Source organism: Aquarana catesbeiana, linkage group LG07, assembly GCF_042186555.1.
Source record: "Aquarana catesbeiana isolate 2022-GZ linkage group LG07, ASM4218655v1, whole genome shotgun sequence".
NCBI classification, from domain to species: Eukaryota; Metazoa; Chordata; class Amphibia; order Anura; family Ranidae; genus Aquarana; species Aquarana catesbeiana.
Genome location: NC_133330.1, coordinates 53,690,119 through 53,714,982, shown reverse-complemented (window position 1 = coordinate 53,714,982; position 24,864 = coordinate 53,690,119). Strand labels below are relative to the sequence as shown.

Below are 24,864 nucleotides of genomic sequence, written 5' to 3'. Positions count from 1 at the left end.
GCGCTTCTGGAAGAATGGTCAAATATTCCCATAGACACACTCCTAAACCTTCCCAGGAGAGTTGAAGCTGTTATAACTGCAAAGGGTGGACCAACTCAATATATTGGATGAGATGTTGATAAGGAATGTTGGAACCAGAACATTACTGAGCACTTGCTACTTACCCTGCACCGTAATTTAAAGTAGCATGTAACCTTCTAACACTTATTACCTAAAGAGAAAAAAAAAAAATTGTGTTTTTTTAAGATAATAACACAGGAATTGACAGCTGCTATCTAAGGACTGCTAGAGAGCTGTGATGTGGGAGAGGGAGTAGCAAAGAAGTTACAGCCTTTATGCAAAAGTACTGTTAGATGGCAGGGCAAGTGGGATACAAGGGTCACTCTGAAGCGGAACTCTGGGCACAAACATTTTCATTTGAATATATTTCTCAATAGCCGCACCGATGGAACACCTTTGGGATGAAATCAAGCGGAGACTGTGAGCCAGGCCTTCTTGTCCAACATCAGTGCCTGACCTCACAAATGCACTTCTGGAAGAATGGTCAAACATTCCTATAGACACACTCCTAAACCTTGTGGACAACCTTCCCAAAAGAGTTGAAGCTGTTATAGCTGCAAAGGGTGGGCCCTTTGCAGCTAATATTGAACCCTATGGAGTCCCAATACATTTGGCACCATCATTTAAAGTATCGTGTAACCTTCTAAATCCTATTACCTAAAGAGAAACTATAATGATTTTAATTTAAAAAAAAAAAAAAATTATTTTTTAAGACAATTAGCTTCTAATGCCCTGTACACACGGTCGGACATTGATCGGACATTCCGACAACAAAATCCTAGGATTTTTTCTGACGGATGTTGGTTAAAACTTGTCTTGCATACACACGGTCACACAAAGTTGTCGGAAAATCCAATCATTCTGAACACGGTGACGTAAAACACGTATGTGACGGACCTGGCCGGGACAAAGGCTGTTGGAGAGGACTGGGTGGGGGCCTGTTGCCTTTTGATTATGGGCCCTAGCATTTGGGGGAATGGTGCTCTCTGTGAGCTGTATGCCTGGGGACCCTGGGGTTGGTGTTACTTTGGATTCAGCTCCATGTCCCCCCAAAAACACACAGACTCTGGGAACCCTTTATATGCCATATTAGAATGGTGACTGATTTATACCGTTGGGACTCGTACTGCTAAATGCTAATGTCATCAATTCTGCTATAATGTGTTTATTGTAAATAAGTCTAGTGTGGCTCTAAGAGTCTTTTCACCCATTGTTGTTTGTGTTAATTAACTGTGTGAAGCTCGGTGACCACAAGTCTGGGCGAAAGGTCATGTCTCAGTCACCTAGGCTGTATAAAGGATTAGATAATTAGCTCATGTTAATTAAGTTACAGTTGTATTGTTAGAGGAGGTTCCAACAACATATAAAGTCTTGTAACTTTGATTCATAATAAACAGTCCATGTTAGCAGTGAAGCAAGTGTCGCCTTGTTTTCTGCTCAGAGAGGTTGGAATATCTGATATCTGTATACAGACTGGGAGGAAGTGGTATATAACGGAAGCACTCAAGCGGAGTGTGGGACGTTCCGTGACAACGTACGTCGGGACTATAAATGGGGCAGTAGCCAATAGCTTTCATCTCTTTATTTATTCTGAGCATGCGTGGCACTTTGTGCGTCGGATTTGTGTACACACGATCGGAAATTCCGACAACGGATTTTGTTGTCGGAAAATTTTATAGCCTGCTCTCAAACTTTGTGTGTCGGAAAATCTGATGGAAAATGTGTGATGGAGCCTGCACACGGTCGGAATTTCTGACAACAAGGTCCTAACACATGAAAATCTGACCGTGTGTACGGGGCATTACTCTTTGCTTTTACCTGTTTTCACTATCTATATGCAATATTTGTGTTATGAATAAACACCTACTACATGACAGAGGTTTCCTAGAGCACCATGAGTTAGCTAAAGAAACAGCAGAGGATATTGCTTGCTTTGCAACTCCTATTGTCTAATTGAAACCTCCCAATTGATCCTGCTGGTAAGGGCGGATACATTGCTCTGATGACTAATAGAGTTCTGTAAACTATGATGTTCTTGCAGCATTGTATCCCTTAAGGGGAATCCAAATACTAATATTCATATTAACCTTGAAAAAAAACATTATTTAAAAAATGTTTATTTATGCTATGCAATTTGCTATTACAGTGAGCTGTCAGCCAACAGAAAATAAAAAAAATTCTAGCTAGTCAGAAAAAGAAGTGAGAAGCTCAATGTATCCAGGCTGAATTACTGCACAAAGGCACACTCTGCAAGTCTGTGCATGCCTAACTTCTAAGGCCTCATGCACACGAGATGCTGTTAAACTGGTGTTCAGAGGCAGTTGGACACTTTTTTCAACTGCCCCTGAACCCATTCAATGTTATCCTATGTGTCCATGTACACAGTCTCGTTTTTTGGCGTTTTTAGGCAGTTGCGTTTAACCTCGTTTTTCAGACGCAAAAGTTTTCCACGTTTCAGACGCCAAACGCGGCTAAATGCGGCTAAACGCCAGTACCGCGTTTAGCCGCGTTTGCGTTTATAAGTGTTTTTTACAACCCGATTTTGGGGCCCCATATCTCGGGGCCACTTAGTGCTAGGAACCCCAAATTTGGTATGCAAACACAGTGAAACTAGCACTAAAATATATCCTATAGTTCCTAGCACAAAGTGGCCCCAAGATATGGGGTCACAAAATGTCATTCTCTGCCGCAATAAAGTGCTTGACATTTTGCGACCCGACTTTGGGGCCCCATATCTCGGGGAACCCCAAATTTGAAGTGCTAACACAGTTGGACTAACACTATCACATATCCAAATTTGGGGTTCCTAGCACAAAGTGGCCCCAAGATATGGGGCCCCAAAGTCGGGTCACAAAATGTCATTCTCTGCTGCAGAAGTGCTTGACATTTTGCGACCCGACTTTGGGGTCCTATATCTCGGGGCCACTTAGTGCTAGGAACCCCAAATTTGGATATGTTGTAGTGATAAAGTTGGGTCGCAAAATGTCATTCTCTGCTCTGCAGACGCTTCTAGACGCAAACGCGGCTAAACGCGGCATGCAAACTCGGCAAAACGGCGTTTCTAAACGCCAGTTTCAGCTTTTAAAAACCTGTGTTCAGCAGAGTTTGCACCAGCGTCTCCTTTGCATGAGGCCTTAAGGTAAAGTCAGTTTTTACACAGGGATTGACAGCTGCTATCTAGGGACTGCTAGAGAGCTGTGATGTGGAGAGGAAGCAGCAAAGAAGTTACAGCCTTTCTGCAAAAGTACTGTAAGATGGAAGGGCAATGGAATGCAAGGGTGACTCTGAAGCTGAATTCAGGGGACAAACATTTTAATTTCAATATATTTCTCAATAGCTGCACCAGTATCTATATTTATGTACCCTTAAGGTAATAGAAAGCACTAATCTAATGGTATTCTTTTTTTAAAAGAGGGCACTGTACTGGGGCAAGTGACTGCTACAGACAGAGATCGACCAGAGTGTATAACCTATAGTATACGAGATGGGAACTTAGACATAATTCATAGATTCTGGATAAACCCCACATCAGGAATCATACAGCTAGTGACCAACCCTGATTTTGAGATAAAACCTTCTTACACTATGACCATCCAAGCCACAGATTGTGACCCCATCAGCCCTCGTAAAGCACTGGCACAGGTAAGCAAACATTTGTGTTAGTGTCGTTTAAAAATCTGCTAATACTGACTAAAGCAAATATTTTTCATGTTTTTCCATGATCACATTTCTGCAAGAAAAATGTATAGTAACAGCAAAACATAAATGGAGATCTTCAGATTAAAAACAAACAATTATCCCTGGCTATGCTCACTTACTGTTTGTTTCCTAATGGGTTGTGGCTGTACATGCACAGAAGGTTGCAAATCACTTCTAGGCAGCAGAGAGTACATTTTTAATTGAGGGAAAGGACTGTCAGGAAGGCCAGAGTTTCACATTATGTGTAATGGCTGGTTGGTAACCTCAGGCTACAGAAGTGCAACATTGCTTTGCTAGACTTCTTAAAGACATTAGATCATGCTCCCCACATGTATTATTTCGACAGATGAAAGATCTTTCATAGAAAGCACTGTTTCTATAAAAAGTAATTGAAGGACTGGACTGGGGAGCAGTACTAATAACTATATGATGGTGGCCCTGAGTGGATTACAGATTACAGTACAGTCCATATAAATGGTACATTGACATTCCACATGATGGGTGATGTAAATTCCTTGAGAAGCTTAACCATCCGGACATAACTTTTAGGCTTACAGTTCATATGCATTTTGTTCCTTATCATGGGTGTCAAGAGGCTCATGGGTGTTAAGAAGGGGTTCTGCCGTCTAAGTGTTCATACCAAGCCATGGCTACCATGGTGTTCGTAGACCCTGGTATGAGGATTCCTCCGGGAAGTTTTGCTTTTTGTCACTGCATCCCCATATCTTTCTTCTTCCCTCAACCCACCTTGCTCCAAGGTCTCAGGTCGACCAAGTGCATTTCTCCCTAGGAGAAATGAATGTCTTCTGCACAGCACACTACTGTATTATGGCCCTCTATGATACCTACGGACATCTACCTAAAATCCTTCCTCTATAATATAAAGACCAGGGGCAGGACTTCCACACCAAGTTGGTAGGACAAACTCCAGAGGTAAGTAGCACATTACAATCACACATATTTTACAGTAACACACATTTTTCCACACTTTACTGCAACACAGGGGCTTAAAGACCAATCTGGTAAAAATATAGTAGAAGGTATCCTTCAGCAACTCAGAAAAATAAAAAAGTAGCTCTGGCTGTCATACACACCCATCACTCCTCTGGCACTGTCCATTGCAGATCCACCTATCCAACTGTTCCTCTTACAGGTTGAGTGAAACCCACCAGCATTCAACCTACTTCCTGTGAGCTCAGGGTGTCAAGGCTCCAATCCCATGCTGAGATCAAAGGTGAATGCTGCAGAGAGCTTCACTGCTTCATGTGCCACTCTCTGCAGCATTTAAGATTTGTTTACTGCGGGAGGAAGAAGAGAGAAAAGAGGACCTATGATGGCAATGGACCTTACACATGTGATATAAAAGCTCTGTATATTGATTTTTTTTCTAAGATGAGTAAAGGCTGGAAGAAAGGGGGATCAAAAGTCCAGAGTTGGGCTTTAATCTTGCTCAAATCTACCAAAACAATGTCTACACTTCCACCCACACCATCACTATACAAGATTTCAGTTGCTCAATCACAAATGCACAATGTTGTCCAGACCCAAAAGAATTTTCAATATTGTTGACCTTCCATTGTGTTACTTATAAGGAAAGTTTATAAAAGAGGAAACAAATTGCCTTTATCATATTACTCCTGAAGTTAATTCCACAATCATTTGTTTTCCATGTATATCACAAGTCAAACAGAAATTCAGAGAAGGTATTATTTAATGATAAGATTTATAGTTCAGCAGTGCGACCTTGTTACATAACATGACAAAACCAACATCCATTATTGCTTGTTGTGTTCGCTGTTAATGTGGTAATTTCCTCCAGTTGCTAGGGCAATGTCTCCAGTTTGCAGCTTGCAGTTCGATTTATAGATCTGCCCTCTTTTGGCAGCAAGTTATTTTTCATGAGTTAGAACTGTGCAGGACAATTGTTTATAAGCATTGATTACCGGGAGGCTCTTTTTGCACAACCTGGTATAATAAGCACAAGAAACAATTCATATTCCTGAGTTCATTAAGTGTCAGAATGTCCATAAGCAGGAGAGCTTTCCAAATTTTTTTCAAGAACTGCAAGGTCCTTGCATCAGAAAAAGTCAGATGGGAGCTTTTCATCGTATATTCTGACCATGTGTATGCCCCATCTGACTTTTTCCTGTCGAAAATTCAGACGGATTTAGATAAAGAACATGTTCTATATTTTTCCGACGGAACAAATTACTATTGGAAAAAACGCTCATCTGTATGCTGTTCCGACGAGATTAGCAGAAGGAGCCCAAAGGGTGGCGCACTGGCTATTGAACTTCCTTTTTCTAGTGCCGTCGTACGTGTTGTACGTCACCGCGTTCTTGATGGTCGGAATTTGGTGTGATGGTGTATATGCAAGACAGCTTGAGCGGAATTCCGTCGGAAAAACCTTCAGAGTTTATTCCGACGACAAAACCAGTCGTGTGTACAGGGCATTAGGGGTGCATTCCCATCAAGTTCTTCTCTGCACCAGGTGTGTAAAAGTTGCGCTGGGGTCTTATGGTGTAGTACAGACTTGTTCTTGGCAAAGAAATTTATATACTTCACATTTCTAGCCGTGCACATAGTCTCATTTCCTGCAGTCCCTATTTGTTTTGGGTGCACATGCTTTTGCTTATTCGTCTCTTGAAACAGGTGCAGCTCTTTTTTTAGGAAAACAACTCCACTCCTCTATATTGCTTTTTCATTGGCTCTTTCAGCTGAAGGGCAAGAAATATAGAAGAAAGGCAACTGAGACAACTAGAGAACACTAAGAGGAAGAAAAATTAGATGCTCCTTTGAATCTTTTGCCTAAGAATTAAACAGTATGTCCAGGAATTACCCAAACTTATCCTGAACCTCCCACTTCCCTCTAGAGCAGGGGTCTCAAACTTGTGGCCCTCCAGCTGTTGCAAAACTACAAATCCCATCATGCCCGTGCCTGTGGGAGTCATGCTTGTAACTATCAGCCTTGCAATGCCTCATGGGACTTGTAGTTTCACAACAGCTGGAGGGCCACCAGTTTGAGACCCCTGCTCTAGAGTACATTCCAGTATTATTTTTTTACCTTGTTCTTGTAGCAAGAAACAGCTTATATTGCTCCCTGTGAATACATCATCAGGCTTTCTAAATTCTTCCAGTGATGCTGTTGGGAGCTTAGGTCTTATTGACGTAGGTACAACTCCTCTTCCAAGAGTCCTTTTCTGCACATAGTTTGTGGTCCAAACATTACCCTATTTTACCCCAAATCTTCCTCTCTCCTTTGTGGTTCTGAACCACCACGCTGTGGCTCACTGCTGGGCTGCAACATCGTTTCGTGCCTCAAGACAGCTGCAGATCCCCTCACTTGCCACAGTGCCTTCCAGATCCCAAAGTGTTACCATTCCTTACATAGTGGGCCATAGTGCCTCCAACCTCCCACAGTTCCCCCAAGCTCCCTGAGAGCCCTCAGTCCCACAGTGATACCCAACCTTCCAGAGTTCCCCTTGCAAAATCACCTAGCTTGTTGCAGAGCCTTCAGCCCTCCACAGTGTCCCCAACCTCCGACAGTGTCCCACAATACACCCCAGCCCCCACAGTGCCCTCCAGTCTCCCACAATGCCCCTGCAAACTTTTCAGCTTCCTAGAGAGACCCAAATCTCCTTTCCAAATCACATCCAGCACAGTTGCCCCCAGCTCCCTCCAGAACCCTCATCCCCTGCTCTGACACCCAGCCCCATTCAGAGCTATCCAGAATTCCAATACTAATTTTGTCTTCAAATACTATTATTGTGTTAGTATTAACCTTTTAATTATTTTTTTTTACTTTTGTGGCTTAGAAGGTTTTGGGAAAATTTACTGGGCCCTGGTCTCACTAAGGTTTACAACCACTGCTCTAGGGTGTGTCCCATAATTACTATTTTTTTTATCCTGTACTTGTAATGGGGAATCAACTTTTCTTGCTCCCTGTGACATTATCATCAGGTTTGTAAAATTCCAGAGCTGAGAGCTCAGTTGCACTCACCTCCAAAACTACATCTCCCATAAGTCCTTTCCTGATACAAAGTTTCTGGGCAAGCTTTTTGGAGTCAAGGGAGCAGCATTGTTTTCCTGGAAAAAAATATATGCATTCGGCATGGGACAGAGAAGCGTGGGTTATAGGTGGAGTTCTGTAGTTCTGAAGCTAGGAAGAGTTCTTTAGTTGTCAGTATCCTAATTAGGACCTTACCAGTTTTCTGGCAGATTGACTTTTTTGTTTTGTTTTTACAGTATATTTGAGGCTGGGTTCACACTAGAGCACGGAGCGTCCGGTGCGTCTCCATTCACCGGTTCAGCTCCGATTTCAGCCCAAATTTTTGGCTGAATTCGGACCTGAAATGGACCAGAAGACGCACAGAATTCCTGAGCAATTCGCACCGGAAGCCGCTCCAGAGATGTGTGAACCGGCTCCATTGAGAGCCGGTCACAATCTCCTGCTATGCGAATGGAACTCACATCCAATTCACAATACTGTGAACCCAGCCTAAAGGAATAAAGCATAAGAAATGTGCAAGCATTACAAAGATGTACTGAATATTTTTTTTACCTTGACATACAGTACTCTTTAACATATGTCTGTTTCTAGAGACAAGGTGCTGGAAAAAGGACACAAACAGAAGTGTGGGAGCCCTTTGATAACTACTCCTTCAACAAGGCAACAATGTGTGATTAGCATATTGATAAACCTATTTGGTGTCAAATTTTGAACTCAAACTTTCTTTTTTTTTTGCTTTATGATAAAAAAAAGAGAATGAGGCTTGTCAATCTATATGATTTATAGACGTGTCAGAGTAGGGCTTATAGATTTACTGCTATTTCACTTGCTGTTATTTTCTGAATACTAACATATGATATGCTGTCTCTATGGGTTCTTCTAGGTCACAGTTAATATAATAGAAGAGAATGACGAGGCCCCAGTGTGTAAGCCGTCTAGATACACGGCTGTCATTTATGATAATATCACTGCTGGGATCAACATCAACAACTTCAGACTGAACTGTAAGGACAGAGACTCCGATGATACGGCCATGCGGTTTGAGATAGTATCAGGTGCATATACTGTATGCATATAAATCAGCTTTTCTTTTTCGCCTTTCCATAGATAGACTATTTGCACTTTTTTTTGCTTTTGTACAAACAAACTAAAATTTCAAAGTTCAAAACACACAATCTCCTGCGCTCAGCCGTGGGCCCAGACGTGGCTTATATTTAGACTGTCATCCTGGCTAGTCTGGATGTGTCACACCTTGCTGCCCTCCAAAGACTGAGGAGGTCTGATTGCACTGAAATAAAATAAAACAGAGGGCGCACAGGCCTAGTGCATTATCCTCAATAAAAATATTTAATTGATAAAAAGGTAAGTAATATACTCACAAAACGCATGTATTACAGCTTTTCAAAAAAGACAGCAGTTTAAGTCCACAATGAGACTTTCACATAACAAATAAAAGATCCAACAGTACAGCAGGCTAGCGCGTTTCGAGGTTTTCCTCTTCCTCAGAGCCAACAATACTGCATCTCACACCTACACTTATATAGTGCAATGTGACATACTAGCAAAATGGTGGGGGTGTGTTTCACCCCGCCCTATGGGCGTGAACACACTACCCACCAATCATGTATGGCCAATACGTTCATCCTATCCTGTTGTCCAGGCTCACATGCATTGCTCAATTGTAGGCACAAGTTAATTATATTAGTGGTTGTAATGAGAGATTAATCATGTCCAGTCAATAACTGTAATGAAAGCTTTAATTACAGTTATTGACTGGGCATGAATAATCTCTCATTACATCCACTAATAGTAATAACTTGTCTTTATAATTGAGCAATGCATGTGAGCCTGGACAACAGGATAGGATGAACGTATTGGCTGTACCTGATTGGTGGGTAGTGTGACAACGCCCATAGGGCGATGTGAGACACACCCCCACCATTTTGCTAGTATGTCACATTGCACTATACACAGTAAGTGTGAGATGCGGTATTGTTGGCTCTGAGGAAGAGGAAAACCTTGAAACGCGTTAGCATGCTGTAACGTTGGATCTTTTATCTGTTATGTGTCTCATCTTTTATGCTGTCTTTTGTGAAAAGCTGTAATACATGCGTTTTTTGTAAGTATATTTCTTACCTTTTTGATAAATAAATACTTCTATTGAGGATAATGCACTAGACCTGGGCGCCCTCTGATTTATTTAGTTATTTCAATAATCTAAAACTTCACCTGGTACCCCAATAGTATTGATTGAAACAACAGCCTTTTAAACTACGTTGAGCAACTCTGGGCATCTGGGGTGTTGCTGTACCTTTAAAGAGAATGGGGATACCTCCAAAGCATACCTGCTATCAATATATTATTTGCATTATATATATCTCAGAGTTGGGAGCTGAGATAATATAGGGTTAGACTCTTTTCACATCAGCACGTTCTGGGAAAGAGCGAAGAAATTCAGTTCTTAGAGGTGGCAGGGGACAGATGAAGCATCGGAGTATGACAGTTTTTTTATATTCCCGCACTTCTCTTTTAAAGATCTCAAGGCTTGAGCACCACAATGTATGCACTTTAAAAAAAGAAAATCCTACTTGTGCCCATATCTTCACATTGCCATGTTTTCAAAGCAATATAATCTGCCCATAGAGTTCTATATATAAATCTGCTTCAAATAAACAGCCAGAAAGGTAAGAAATATTAAAACACACACATATATATATATATATATATATATATATATATATATATATATATATATTAATATATATATACAGACATCTCAAGTCTCCCGCGGGAGACTCTCGCATTTGGGGGGAGCCTCCCGGACACCCGCAAGTGCTGCCCAATATCCCGGCTGCGGGGCTGATCCTGGATGGTCCCCTGGTTCACAGTCGGGGATGATTGGTCCAGCAGGAAGGACAGCTGTGAACACCGATCACCCTATATAGCTGACATCCGCTTCTCCTTCTCTCCCTCCCACTGCTGTTGCCTAAAAAGCTATACAGAGAGATCGGTGATCACAGCTGTCCCTCCTGCTGCACCGATCATCCCCGACTGTTACCTGTATTCTCCTCCTCCAGCCCCCCTCAGTGTCTTCTACGGCTCCCCTCCGTGTCCTTCACCCGGCTCTCTGTCCTCCTCCTCCAGCCCCCTCCGTGTCCTTCACCCCCCCTTCTTCACCGGCTCCCTGTCCTCCTCCTCCTCCCTCATCCCCCGCAGACGGCTTCCCTCATCTCCCGCCAGCTTTGGGGATCTGTCAGGATGGCGAGCGGAGGAAGGGATCGGTCATTTACTGGCCCCTGCCTTTTCTGAATTGGACACAGTGAGCGAGATCGCTCCTATGTCCTGTGAAAACATTTTTATTATTAAAAAATAAATAGATAAAAAATATATAAAATAAAAAACTACTGACACCGCCCCCTGCCCTACTAACACTGTCCACTGCCCCAACCCCCTCCCCCCAAAAAGCATTGTGAACAAAAAAATTTTAAATTTAAAAAAACAATATGTAAAACTAAAAACTGCTGACACCGTCCACTGCCCTACTGACAACATCACCGCCACATACTCCCCACCCCCTTCCCCAGAAGCACTGTGAAAAAAATATTTTAAAAAATGATTTAAAGAAAATAATAAACAACAAAATTGTAAAAAATAGAGAAAATAATAAAAACAAAAAACTACTGACACACTGCTCTACTGACCCTGTCCACTACCTGTCATGGTTATGCAATAGAGGTTGTTTGTCAGCATACCTGTTTCCATGTGTTCATCTCCTAAGACCAGCTGTCTCTCACTTGACTGCTTTTATTACCTCTCCTCTAGCACGGCTCCACCCCCAGCTCCTATCAGAGAACTCTATATTAACCTCTGCACTGCAGGTCAGCCCTGCTGATCAACCTTTGTGTGTTTGGCTTCCTGTTCCTGCCTGCCGTGTGCTATACGTTTATTTCTGTTACCGACCTTGGCGTGTTCTATACTATTCCTGTCTGCTCGTGACCCTGACCTTTTGGCGTGTCCCCGACTATCCCTGTTTGCCTGTGACCCTGAACCTTGGTGTGTACTCTGTTGTTCTTGTCTGCTTGTGGCCCAGACCTTGGCTTATTCCTTACTATCCTTATCCTTCTGTTGCCTACTGTGTGTGTGAGCTGGGGGACCCTGGGGGTCGCGACCTGGAACCCGTTGCAGCCCAGTCCATCCTCACCATCAGAGGCTCTGGTGAAAACCTGCTGGCTCTTAGACTCCGCGCCCCAGGGAATCCTACGCTCTAACATCGGTGGGATCCGTGTTGGTTTTCCAGCGACCCTGCCTTCCTTATACCCAGACTCCCATCCGCAGCAGTCAGCCGTAGGGTCCACTGCCTTGCGGTGCACTCCTGATCTCAACGGTGTGCATCTGTCACCTAGCCTCAAGGTGACCTGACACTACCCCACCCCAAATCATTGTGAAAAACAAAAAATAAAAAAGTAAATTGTAAAATCATTTAAAAATTACAATTGTAAAATAAATAAATAAAAATAAAGAACTACTGACACCGTTCACTGCCCTACTGACACCACCCTCCACACCCTCCGCTGTAAGTCATCTCAGACTCTATTAAACCACACCCCATTTAAGCCACGCCCAATATGTAGCATGGTTTAAGCCACACCCACCTCCCTGAAATTAGTTTTTGCAGGTTGGGATGTCCCTCTCTCTCTCTCTCTCTCTCTCTCTATCTATATATCTATATATATATCTATATATATATATATATATATATATATATATATATATATATATATGGTATGCAATGTGAATGGGTACACATAACAAACAAGTAGTGGGGTTTCTGTCACCGGCCCCTATGGACAGACCATTGAGCAATGAGGCACTTCTTCCTGGTTCAGTGAAGCCCAGCGTCATTCAAACGACATCCTGTGGGCTCAGGGTGTCAAGACTCCGCCTACCACGCTGGACTTAAAGAAAAAGGCTGCAAAGAGCAGTTCTATATCATTATATGGCTGCAGCCTTTGGAAGTCATCCATTGCCAGATAAAAAAGATGAAGAGCATCTGTAAAATCAGCAGACCAGCCTGAATATACTGTCAAAGTATGGGGGGGGGGGGGAGCAGGAACCAATTGGGGGAGCTAATTTTGACTTTGATTAGGTTTTTTGTGCTGATTAGCTGGAATGGGTGCTAGGGAATTTTTGTATTACCCTTTCTTTGCTATCCCTAATTTATTTGTGGCTGATGTGGAAATTGCACAAAGTATGTTGATTGGAATTTAAAGATGACCTCAAATACATTTGGTGACAATATCTGAAGGAATTCTAAAGCAGAACTCCAGGCAATTTTTTTTCTCCCCTGGCTGTGCCCACACTGCATGGGTGTTTGTTTTGTTCTAGGGGAGAGGGCAGTGGAGATATACTTACCTGACCCTCTGATCCTCCCTGCACAAGACCTGCCCCCCAGCTCTCTGGTGGTCTTGAAAATGGACTCCTCCACTTTGCAAAGTGCACAGTCTATTTGCCGTTAGTAAATCAACCCCTATGTGTCCTTCAGAAGGTGAGCGGTTTGCCACAAAAAAAACACTGAACGCACCTAGATGCGTGTAAACACGCTTAAAGAGGAGCTCCAGTCCCCCCCCACCAAAAAATTAAAAGTCAGCAGCTAAAAATACTGTAGCTGGTGACTTTTAGTATTAAGACACTTACCTGTCCAGGGATCCCGCGATGTTGGCACCCCAGCCGATTTTTCAATCGGCTCTCGGGTGCTGCTGCCACCACCATTCCTTCACAGCCAGCTCTCTACTGCGAATGCGTGAAGCCTACTGTGCTTTGTGAATGGCCTTTTGGCAGGGAAGGAGAAAGGGGGGTCAACCTTCTGGGGGACCTCGCCGGGGCTCCCTCCTCCCCCCCAAAAGGTGAAAAATGTGGCTGGAGGTAGCAAACAAGCGGAGCTTTCCCTTTTGGGTGGAGCTTCGCTTTAAGCACTAGGCGACCCCCTACTGCGCATGCGCGTAGCGAGCTGCGCTTTGTGAATGGGGAAGGAGAAGGGGGCCGAACTTCCGGGGGACCTCGCCGCAGTGAGGTCTCCCAGCAGTGGGGATGGGTACCTGTCAAAAACAGGTACCTGCTCCCCCCTTCCCCCGAAAGGTGTGAAATGTGGCAGCGGAGGGGGGGGGAGAAGCAAACAAGCGGAGCTTCCCCTTTTGGGTGGACCTCCGCTTCAAGCACTAGGCCCAGTTAGCACTTTTTAACGTTCATGCATTTGCATTCCAGTGGCCAATAAGTCAAAATTCTGGCCAATGAAATGAATGACTGCCCAAGCACCTGATCCACCTAAACGTGATTAATATCATTTACAAGCATAGAATCTGGGAAAGGAAAAAAACATCCTGTGTGCATGAGGCCTGTAGTTGTGTGTCATCTACACTCACATAGGCCGGTCAGTATCAAATCAAAACTATCTGACTAGTACTACATTGTCATATTGATTCTTTTTTTTTTTCTTTTCTTTTTTTAGGGAACACCAATAATCACTTTTCTTTTGATCCCACTCACGGCTCTCACAACCCTAAACTTATTGTGAAATCTTCTTTTGACTTTGACAATGGGGCAGATATGCAGCAGAGATACACCTTAATAGTCCACATAATTGATGACAATGTTAAGTATGGTAATGCTCAGCATCCGAGAACTGGAACAGCAATGATCGATGTAAGAGTGGTCCGAACTAACACACCTGCTCCACCTACAACTGACTACTATGTAAGTATGACAGAAGAATCTAGATTACAGGTATAATTAAAGTGTAATTTCACCTTTATGGAAAAAATGTAAAAGAGAACGAACACTGTACACTCTCTCCACCCCCCTGGTACTTACCTCCATGGATGCTGAGCTATCAGTGCCCACACAGCCCCTGCTCTTCTCCTTCTTCTCTCTGCAGTGCTTCCAGGACAGATCAGAGTGATGCTCTGTGATGGGCGTTCACCAATCAGAATCACTCTGATCTATGCCGGAAGCACTATACAGACAAGAAGAGCAGAGATTTCAAACCCCCGGACTGCTGGACTGGCTGTGTGGGCACTGACAGCTCAGCATCCACGGAGATAAGCACAGTGGGGGCTGGGGGGGATGGGCAGGGTGTACAGTGTTAGTTTATATTTTCATTTTTCCTGTAAAGGTGACCTAACACTGTAAGTATGGCAGGGAATGCTATGGCCATAGCTGGAAATCAGAGCCTTATTTAATATTTCATTCTGTGATTAAAAAAAAGATACATTCAATGTCAGATACAAGGGTTGGGCCTACCTTTCCAAAGCCCTTTAAAGCTAACATTTAATGAAAGCTTCTTTTTATAAATAAGACTATTAGTTAAAGCTAAATTCCAAGTGGATATACAGTAAATAAATAATTGTGTATTTAATAAAACATCATTAAAGCCCCATTCTGGGCTCAGATCTTGCCCCCACCCCTACCTTGGAGCACCCACACCTTAAAATAATCAGTATACAAACTTTTTTTCATATAGTCTGTTTTATTGTTTTTAATAAATAATGCATAAATTCAAATACAGATATCAGGTTGTCACAATTTTCTTTACATAATATATTGATCTTTGGGATGGTAAGTATCAAGTGATACAATTAAGAACCATATATATTCATTTCTTCTTCCTTGCTTTACACCCATATATCACCATTTTAATTAGTATATTCATGGTGGTAAGAAACCATGATGATACTGCAATGATTAGGAAATGAGTATAAAAGGGGAAATATAAAATTAAAGGGTCATAGGAGAAGCGGTAGGCTGGAAAAAGAAGAAAGAAAAAAAAAGGGAAAGAAAGAGAAATCAGTTTGGTACTTTTTTACAATTGAAAATCCAATGTCTACTCCTTAGTGCCTTAAGTGGGTATAGTAATGGAAGGTACATAGTTCTTTTCCATTGAGTTCCCCATGATATTCCTTCCTAAGCATATACCAATATACAACATAAATGAGGAGCTGTGTCTTTATTGTGTATAGTTCATCGATAGGCTTGGCACCAACATGTCATTGATAGATCAAAGCACAATAACTACAATTCCCTGCAAATTACATAGTAGAAACTTCAGCTGGGCAAAATGTCACATTTTTATCATTGTTGTCCTGGTACATAAACTCTCATCTTTCCGCTCCTGTTATCTTATTTACTTTTGTTTTCCAAGCTAGAATGGTTCAGCAAATTTCCTGTTTCTAAATACTAGGGATAAGACATTATCAGGGTTGCATTTAAGAGGTAGGGAGTAAAACAATTTTTATAAGATTTAGTGGAAGAGGAAGGATCATGAAACAGGTATTGGACAGGTGCACATCTGATAGGCTTGAAGGTAGTTTTCTCCAGCCACGGCGAGATAGAATCCCAAATCTGCTTAGTGTATGCGTACTTTTTTTTCCAGATGTCTCTGATCTGGTGACATTACAGGTCCTCTTGACTCTTTTCTTCCTCTGGTGGTGGTAGGATCCTAAATGCAGTAGAAAATGGTAATGCATAATGTCGTGGTACACAACCTTACAGCCTGATACCTAAGAGGTATCCTAGTCTTGTGCAACCATATTAAAAAGCATATCTATAGCTGAATTTTTTTTTTTTTCTTAGAGTATAGAATGATGTATATCATGGAAATGAAAAAATATTCAACAGATCTCTATAATACATACACATTTTGCTGGTGTTTTATCCCTTTTATCCATCTGCAAGTACAGGAAAACAAACTGTAAATCTGCCATCAGTCCAATGTAATTCCTGTTATGTCTGACAACACTGTGCCTGTTCTACTCTGAAATTCAAACCAATGTGGAATTCCTTTCTTGGTGGTCTACATAACTCTGCCTATTCCCTTCCCTCGCTGTCTCACTTCACATGCATACATTGATTTCTTTCCCAGCAAAACAATCCTGCTGCCTTGACTCCGAAGAGCCTACTCACACACTTTGTGTAGGGAAAAAGCTCCTGGGAGATATAGTTCTGGGTGGGGGTATACCTATTTTACTAGGAACCTACTGCTCCCAGCAGCTGCTCCTGCAGGATGATATAATAGGTAGTAATAAAAAGCTACTGCTTGCAAGGTAACAGAATTAAAAAAAAAATGTTGAGAGAGAGAGAGAGAGAGAGAGAGAGAGAGAGAAATTTTGGGATAATTTTAGATAGTGTCTAGACATACCCTTTACATTTTCATGTCTGGATTTTGTACTATTAATGCCTATTCTCATTCTGTCGGTTCTCTGTAACCTCCTACCACCTGATGCCCACCTCCATATACAGTATCTCACAAAAGTGAGTACACACCTCACATTTTTGTAAATATTTTATTATATCGTTTCATGTGACAACACTGAAGAAATTACACTTTGCTGCAATGTAAAGTAGTGAGTCTACAGCTTGTATAACAGTGTAAATTTGCTGTCCCCTCAAAATAACTCAACACACAGCCATTATTGTCTAAACTGCTGGCAACAAAAGTGAGTACACCCCGAAGTGAAAATGTCCAAATGGGGCCCAATTAGCCATTTTCCTTCCTCGATTTCATGTGACTCCTTAGCGTTACAAAGTCTCAGGTGTGAATGGGGAGCAGGTGTGGTAAATTTGGTGTTATCGCTCTCACTCTCTCATACTGGTCACTGGAAGTTCAACATGGCACTTCATGGCAAAAAACTCACTGAGGATCTGAAAAAAAGAATTGTTCCTGTACATAAAGATGGCCTGGGCTATTAGAAGATTGCCAAGACCCTGAAACTGAGCTGCAGCACGGTGGCCAAGACCATACAGCAGTTTAACAGGACAGGTTCCACTCAGAACAGGCCTCGCCATGGTCGACCAAAGAAGGTGAGTGCACATGCTCAGCGTCATATCCAGAGGTTGTCTTTGGGAAATAGACGTATGAGTGCTGCCAGCATTGCTGCAGAAGTTGAAGGGGTGGGGGGGTCAGCCTGTTAGTGCTCAGACCATACGTCGCACACTGCATTAAATTGGTCTGCCCGGCTGTCTTCCCAGAAAGAAGCCTATTCCAAAGATGATGCACAAGAAAGCCCACAAACAGTTTGCTGAAGACAAGCAGACTAAGGACATAGATTACTGGAACCTGTCCTGTGGTCTGATGAGACCAAGATAAACTTATTTGGTTCAGTTGGTGTCAAGCATATGTGGTGGCAACCAGGTGAGGAGTACAAAGACAAGTGTGTCTTGCCTACAGTCAAGCATGGCGGTGGGAATGTCATGGTCTGGGGCTGCATGAGTGCTGCCGGAACTGGGGAGCTACAGTTCATTGAGGAAACCATGAATGCCAACATGTACTGTGGCATACTGAATCAGAGCATGATCCCCTCCCTTCGGAGACTGGGCTGCAGGGCAGTATTCCAACATGATAACGACCCCAAACACACCTCCAAGATGACCACTGCCTTGCTAAAGAACCTGAGGGTAAAGGTGATGAACTGGCCAAGCATGTCTCCAGACCTAAACCCTATTGAGCATCTGTGGGGCATCCTCAAACAGAAGGTGGAGGAGCGCAAGGTCTCTAACATCCACCAGCTCTGTGATGTCATCATGGAGGAGTGGAAGAGGTGTCCAGTGGCATTCTGTGAAGCTCTGATGAACGCTATGCTCAAGAAGGTTAAGGCAGTGCTGGAAAATAATGGTGGCCACACAAAATATTGACACTTTGGGCCCAATTTGGACATTTTCACTTAGGGGTGTACTCACTTTTGTTGCCAGTGGTTTAGACATTAATGGCTGTGTGTTGAGTTATTTTGAGGGGACAGCACATTTACACTGTTAGACAAGCTGTACACACACCACTTTACATTGTAACAAAGTGTCATTTCTTCAGTGTTGTCACATGAAAAGATAGAATAGAATATTTACAAAAATGTGAAGAGTGTGCTCACTTTTGTGAAATACTGTATGTTGCACTCCTGGTGTGTTATTTAATGATCAAAGAAACAGCATGCTTGTCTTTAGCTTTTCACTGTTTGAAATCTAAAGTTTGGTTAGTTGCTGCATATAACTGTACCACATTTTTGTGCATCTCTAACAGAAAAGAAAAGGACTTACTATAGTAAACAAGGATGTCAACACGTATAACCCCTCCGCCTGGTATGTACCATTCCTGCTGACTCTCATGGCCTTGCTCTTGGCTGCTCTGTTTGCCTGGGCTTGCCATCTGATATGGAAATACACCAACTTAAAAGCACTGTGTCAAAATGTGAGGAACAAGGTGACTAATAAGAGGTGAGTGCTGTGTATATGAAGTCAAGACATCCGGTGCCTTTCATGACTTCCTGTTACTGTTTATCACTGTATTTTATTTTCCTTGTAATTAATTTCTATAGCAAAAACAATGCACAGTACCCTCATAACTATTTGGTAATAATTAGTGCAATCCATAACCTTTCTTTCTGCTTTCAACTGATGAATGGTAAAATTTGATTAGGTGACATAGAATACTGAGCATACTAGAATTTGCTAATCCTTAGGTACGCCTGTTTACTTTTCCTATTAGTCTTCCCATTCAGGCTTATATGTGTGTCCATAATATTTTCTTTGCAAGAAATGCAGGAATTTGTATTTTGATATGTTTAATTTACTTATTATTAGTAATAATAATAATATTTTCTGTATGCATAAACTATATTGTACAATGTTCTGCAAAATGCACGGAAAAATTCTAATTAGTCCCTGCCCCTGAGGAGTGTGCAATCTCATGTCTGGAGTTACTTTTTAATGCGTGGTTGGAAGTAAAGTGAAGTGAGTAGAATAGGGGGTTAAAGGCATGTGGATGTGTGAAAGTTAAAATGACATATGACTCCGGATTTTTTTTTTTAATAATAATTTGAACCTGCCTGTAATAAAAATGTATAGTTTTACAAAAAAATATCTGCTTTGTGAATTCTACGATCAATTCAAAGAAATATAAGTCCAAAAAGTCCAGTTATTTTGATGTATGGTTTCCTGGAAGCCCTTTTTATCTTTTTTTTCCTGAACTATATCAGTCTTTGCCCCTGAGGCGCTTACAGTTTCATGTCTGAAGTTACTCCTTAATGAGCATTTGAACGTTCCACCATTTTCAATGGCAGTGGCTCAACCTTTTTTAAACCAGGGCCTGGTAAATTCTTTCAAAACTTTCCATGCCCCAACAGTAAAAAAATAAAACTTATACTCTCAAAATAAAGGTATGGGAATGCAAAACGTGTATTGAAATGTTAAAAGACTCTGGCTGCCGTTCGGTGTCATTGTAGGCGGGGATGAGGGTTGTGGAGTGGGTTAGGGCACTCTGCAGCAGACTTGGTGGCCCTGTAAGGGATGAAGTTCCTGGAGAGGGGCTGATGGCACTGCGGGAGGTTGAGAACACTGTGGAGGGGTAGAGGCTCTACAGCAGGCTTGGGGGCACTGTGGGATGTTGAGGGCTCTCAGGGGCCTGGGGGCACTGTGGATCACTATGGGAGGGTGGGTGGCACTATGGAAGCTGGGAGGCACTGTGGGTGATTAAGACCTTTGCATCTGCCTGGAGGCCCAAGAGAATGGAGGCTGTGGCCTGGTGATTGAGAACCCCTGCCCTAGCATCCCCACCCCTATCACTGCAATAAATGCAGGAATTGGTTGTTTTGTATATAAAGACTATACCACCATAAGCCAACGTGTTTCCTCATACATCACTGACATTCCTCTGTATCACAGCATGTTTGTGTGTGTTGCTCTGGGTGCCTGTATGTGTATGTGCCAATGTCTTTTTTTGATCTGACAATACTGTATATATTTATTTATGCCTTTATTTATGTGTGATTATTGACATAGCTAATGGTTGTCCTCTTGTACAGTGTTTCTCAATTCCAGTCCTCAATGTGCCCCAACATGGCATGTTTTTAGGATTTCCTTCAGATGAAACGGCTGTGGTAAATACTAAGGCAGTGAAACTGATCAAATCACCCGTGCAAAATAATGGAGTGCCTGAAAACATGACCTGTTGGGGGTGCCTTGAGGACTGGAATTAAGAAACCCTGCTCTAGTATTTGATAAACAATTAACTATTTTTTGCTTTCTGTTTGTAGAGTCAAGACCTACAAACCAGGTATGTAGTAGAATTTGTCTTTGTGGTGGTATGTGGGCTCATTTCATAGCTCTGAGTCTATAAAGCTGGGTACACACAGATCAGCAGGCTGGTTCAGCAGGGAGCTGACATATTTCAATGTATGTGTAGCCCTCACTGTGTAACGGAAGCTGATTGCTTTTTAACTTTATAATCTTTATTGAAATTTTTTTCCATTAAACATCTTTACATACAAAACAGCCCTTATCCCCTCCCCCTCCCCATCCCATTTAATATACAAGGATACAAAGAGAGGAGAGAGAAATATATTCGCTATAAATTTTTCAGTTATTTGTTCTATACCAAGTCCATCTTCCTCCCATAAACTTCCCATTTGAAACCTCCACACCTACCCTCATAACACAGCCTATCGCACCATTCACTCCCCTTCTGTTCCATCTCTTCCTTCACTATCCCAATACCCACTCTCAACCACCCTCCCCTTCATGTTCCACACCGTTCACCCTCATTCACACTACTCTACCATTCCCCAATGTCACCTCTTATTTTTATTGCGTTCATTCTCTGCCCCTTTTTTTTCCCTTTAACATGGGTATCATTTATCCCTGTCCTCTCTTCAAACCTTCTTATCCTTCTTCCTCTATACAAATGGTTCATGACTATTAGTGTCTTCCACCTTACTCTAGAAAGGATATCCTTTTACTTCCCACCAGGGTTTCCAGATGTCTTCATATTTCTTTAAAACAACCTTGTCTGACATATACAGATTTTTCCTTTCAAATTGTCTCATTCATGCCTCGCTCCCATTCTATACAGGATGGGGGCGAGACCGATTGCCACCTTTACTCTATCAATTTCCTTGCCTGAAATAGACACCTGAGGATTTTAATCTGGGTGCATCCGGGGTTTACCTCCCCCTCTACAAACCCCAATACACAAAGCCTTACATCCGGGTTTGGAAGTCCTCCGAAAACCTGTCTTATAACTCTGGATACCTCCTTCCAGTACCGGAATAGCTTCGGACACCTCCAAAACATGTGGATTAAATCACCTTTCATTTCCCCACATCTTGGACAACTAGCGTCTGATCTACAGCCAAACAAAAAAAGTCTTTGAGGGGTATAGTAAGCTCTATATAGCAAGAAAAGATGTGACGTCTTTTGGGAGGTGGAAACTGAGACTGAGGGGCTCAATTTAAAGATTCTACTCCATTGCTCTTCCGATATAGTTCCTACGTCTTGTTTCCATCTCCTCCTACTTGGTGGGGTCCCACCCCTTTCAGGCTCCCCTTAAATAAATGCGGATATAAGCTCGAAATAAGGTGTTTTTGGGTGGTTTCATTAATTACCTTCTGGAGCAAAGGAATCTTGCTCCATTCAAGCGCTCTCTCTCTAAACTGCGCCTCCAAAGCATGCCTAACCTGTAGGTACCTAAAAAAGGATTTATTCGATATTGTGTATTGTTCCCTGCAATTCTTGAAAAGATTTCAGAATATTATCCTTGTATAACTGGCTAATAAACTTTATTTAGCACCTTTCCCAATACTTAATTGTCCCCATCTTCTGAATTTCGCCTAGATTTCTATTCTCCCATAGGGGAGTATACTCTGTAATTCCCTTATACCCTAGCAATGTCTTCACTGTATCCCATGTTTTAACCATTAGACTTAGTGTGGGGAGCCTAGAGGGGAAAGTGCTTCTACCATCGATCCATGTGAGGTGTTTTGTAGCAACATTTCCCTCCCTACATATCCCCTTCCGATACGCTACACCCTCCTATATGCTGTAATTGTGACGCAAGGAAGTAACTCTGAACACTCTGAGGGTGTTGGAGTGCAACCCCTCCTTCCTGTCTTTGTAATTGTAAGGTACGCAGACAGATTCTTGCCGGACCACCTTTCCAAATTAATTCTCTGAAAATAACGTCTAACTTTTGGAACCACTTTTTGTATACCCACACTGGAGAGTTATGCAATGCATACAAAAGCTGTGGCATCCATAGCATTTTAATCAAATTACGTCGTCCTGCTACTGACAATGGGAGACATTTCCATATTTTAGTTTTTCCCCTGAATTTTTCCAATAGTGGTACAATATTATGTATGATATACAGTTTAGGGTCTCTTGTGATATTAATTCCCAAGTATTTCATTTTGTCCACTATTTGAATTTGGGCGACCTTCTCAGGCAAGGGACTGTCCAGGGGATCTATTGGTAACAATGCTGATTTTTCCCAGTTTATAATGAGTCCGGAAAATTGACCAAAATTTGTTATTATTTTCATTGCCTTCAAAAAGGAAGCCTGCGTATTTCCTAGAAATGATAAAAGGTCGTCTGCATATAATGCCACTTTTTTTTCCACTATTCCCCTTTTAAATCCTATTACTTTTGGTGAAGAGCCACCGCCAGAGGTTCGATTGTGAGGGCGAAGAGCAGGGGGACATAGGGCACCCCTGCATCGTCCCCCTCAGCAATGGAATTTTGTCAGAGTGTTTATTGTTCACGCTCACTTTTGCCTCTGGCCCCCTGTATAGTATTTTTATCCAATTAACCAAGCCTGTGACAAATTGAAACTCGAACAGGACCCTCCACAGGTATCGCCACTCAAGGCTGTCAAAAGCCTTAGCGGCAGCCAAAGACAAAGTGGCCCTCGATCTATCCCTATCAGCTGGGACCTGTAAATTCAGGTACACATGTCTTATATTTATGCTAGTGGATCTTCCAGGTATAAACCCCGACTGATCGGGGTGGACAAGTTTCTGAATGACCCTAGTTAACCTAGTCGCCAAGACCTTCGCCAAGGTTTTAACATCTGTGCTCAGTAAGGAGATAGGTCTATATGAGGATGTATTAAGTGGATCCTTACCTTCCTTATGTATAACAACTATGTTAGATTCCATCATAGATGTAGGGAGCTCCCCCTCCATCGCTGACCAATTTAAGACCCCTATCAGCTCGGGTAATTACCCCTTCCCATAGCGTCAGTAGGTCTCTGCCGGAAGGCCATCAGGACCAGGAGACTTCTGGCCTGCCATCTCCCTTGTAGCCCACTGCAATTCCTCTAATGTTATTGGTAGGTCCAGTTAATCTCTGTCAGTTTCAGAGAGGGCCGGTATCACCAAGCCCCCAAAGAAAGTGATCCCTTCCTCCCCTATATCCTGCTGCTGGGAGCTATACAAGTGCTCATAATATTCTTTGAACTTATCTACAATTTCTGGAGTATATGAAGAAACCCTACCCTCCCTCATACTAATCGTGGGAACCATAGATGGGGGTGAGTTTGTCTTGACCAAATGGGCCAACATTTACCCCACCCTTTCCCCCTCCCCAAAGATTTTCTGCCTCTAAAAAAGTTGTTTATTCTCTGTTTTCCTAATTATTAGTGTCCTATAAATCTGTTGTTCCTCTGCCCAAACCCTAAGAGTATCAGGGGTCGGATTATTCACATATTGTTTTTCCATGGTTACCACCCCCTCTCCAGCCACCCTTTCCCAATCTTTGGTCCGTTTCTTTATTTTTGACACTTGTATCAATGTTCCATGAAGGAAGGCCTTCAAGGTGTCCCAGATAATTGCTACCAGGGCGGTTACTCTATTCAAATCAGCAAACCCTCTTAAGGCTGTTAACACCTCATCTAGATCACCCATTAGTTCCACCCAAAAAGGGCTTATTTTCCACTCCCCGGGTCGAGAATTCTCCCTCACCTCTATTGATACTGTCACCGGGGAGTGGTCTGAAAGACCTCTTGGCATGTAACTTACATTTTTTATCACCTGCAGTGCCTCCTCATTCCGCAGAGCCATATCAATTCTAAAAAGAGTGGAGTATGTCCTGGAAAACCTCGAGTACTGACGGACTGCCAGGTTCCACGCTCTTCATATATATATTAATCCAACCTCTCTTACATCTGTGCCCCGTGGGGAAACCTATCCACCTTCCGGTCCAAAACAGTGTTAAAATCACCCATGACAATAGCCAGCACACCCGGTTTATCCAGAACAAACTCCACCAACCTATACAAGATT

General features: G+C 42.5%; 1 protein-coding gene across 1 annotated transcript in view; it reads left to right on the top strand.

The window, feature by feature from the left end:
* The window catches only part of LOC141103030 (cadherin-related family member 3-like), an 83,522-nt gene that overhangs the window by 47,303 nt on the left and 11,355 nt on the right, over positions 1-24,864 (top strand). Inside the window, exons 12-16 of the mRNA XM_073592173.1 lie at positions 3,473-3,702; positions 8,652-8,823; positions 14,274-14,518; positions 18,831-19,024; positions 20,842-20,861. Coding sequence (XP_073448274.1) covers positions 3,473-3,702; positions 8,652-8,823; positions 14,274-14,518; positions 18,831-19,024; positions 20,842-20,861 — 861 coding nt within the window. The remainder of the gene's footprint in view (positions 1-3,472; positions 3,703-8,651; positions 8,824-14,273; positions 14,519-18,830; positions 19,025-20,841; positions 20,862-24,864) is intronic.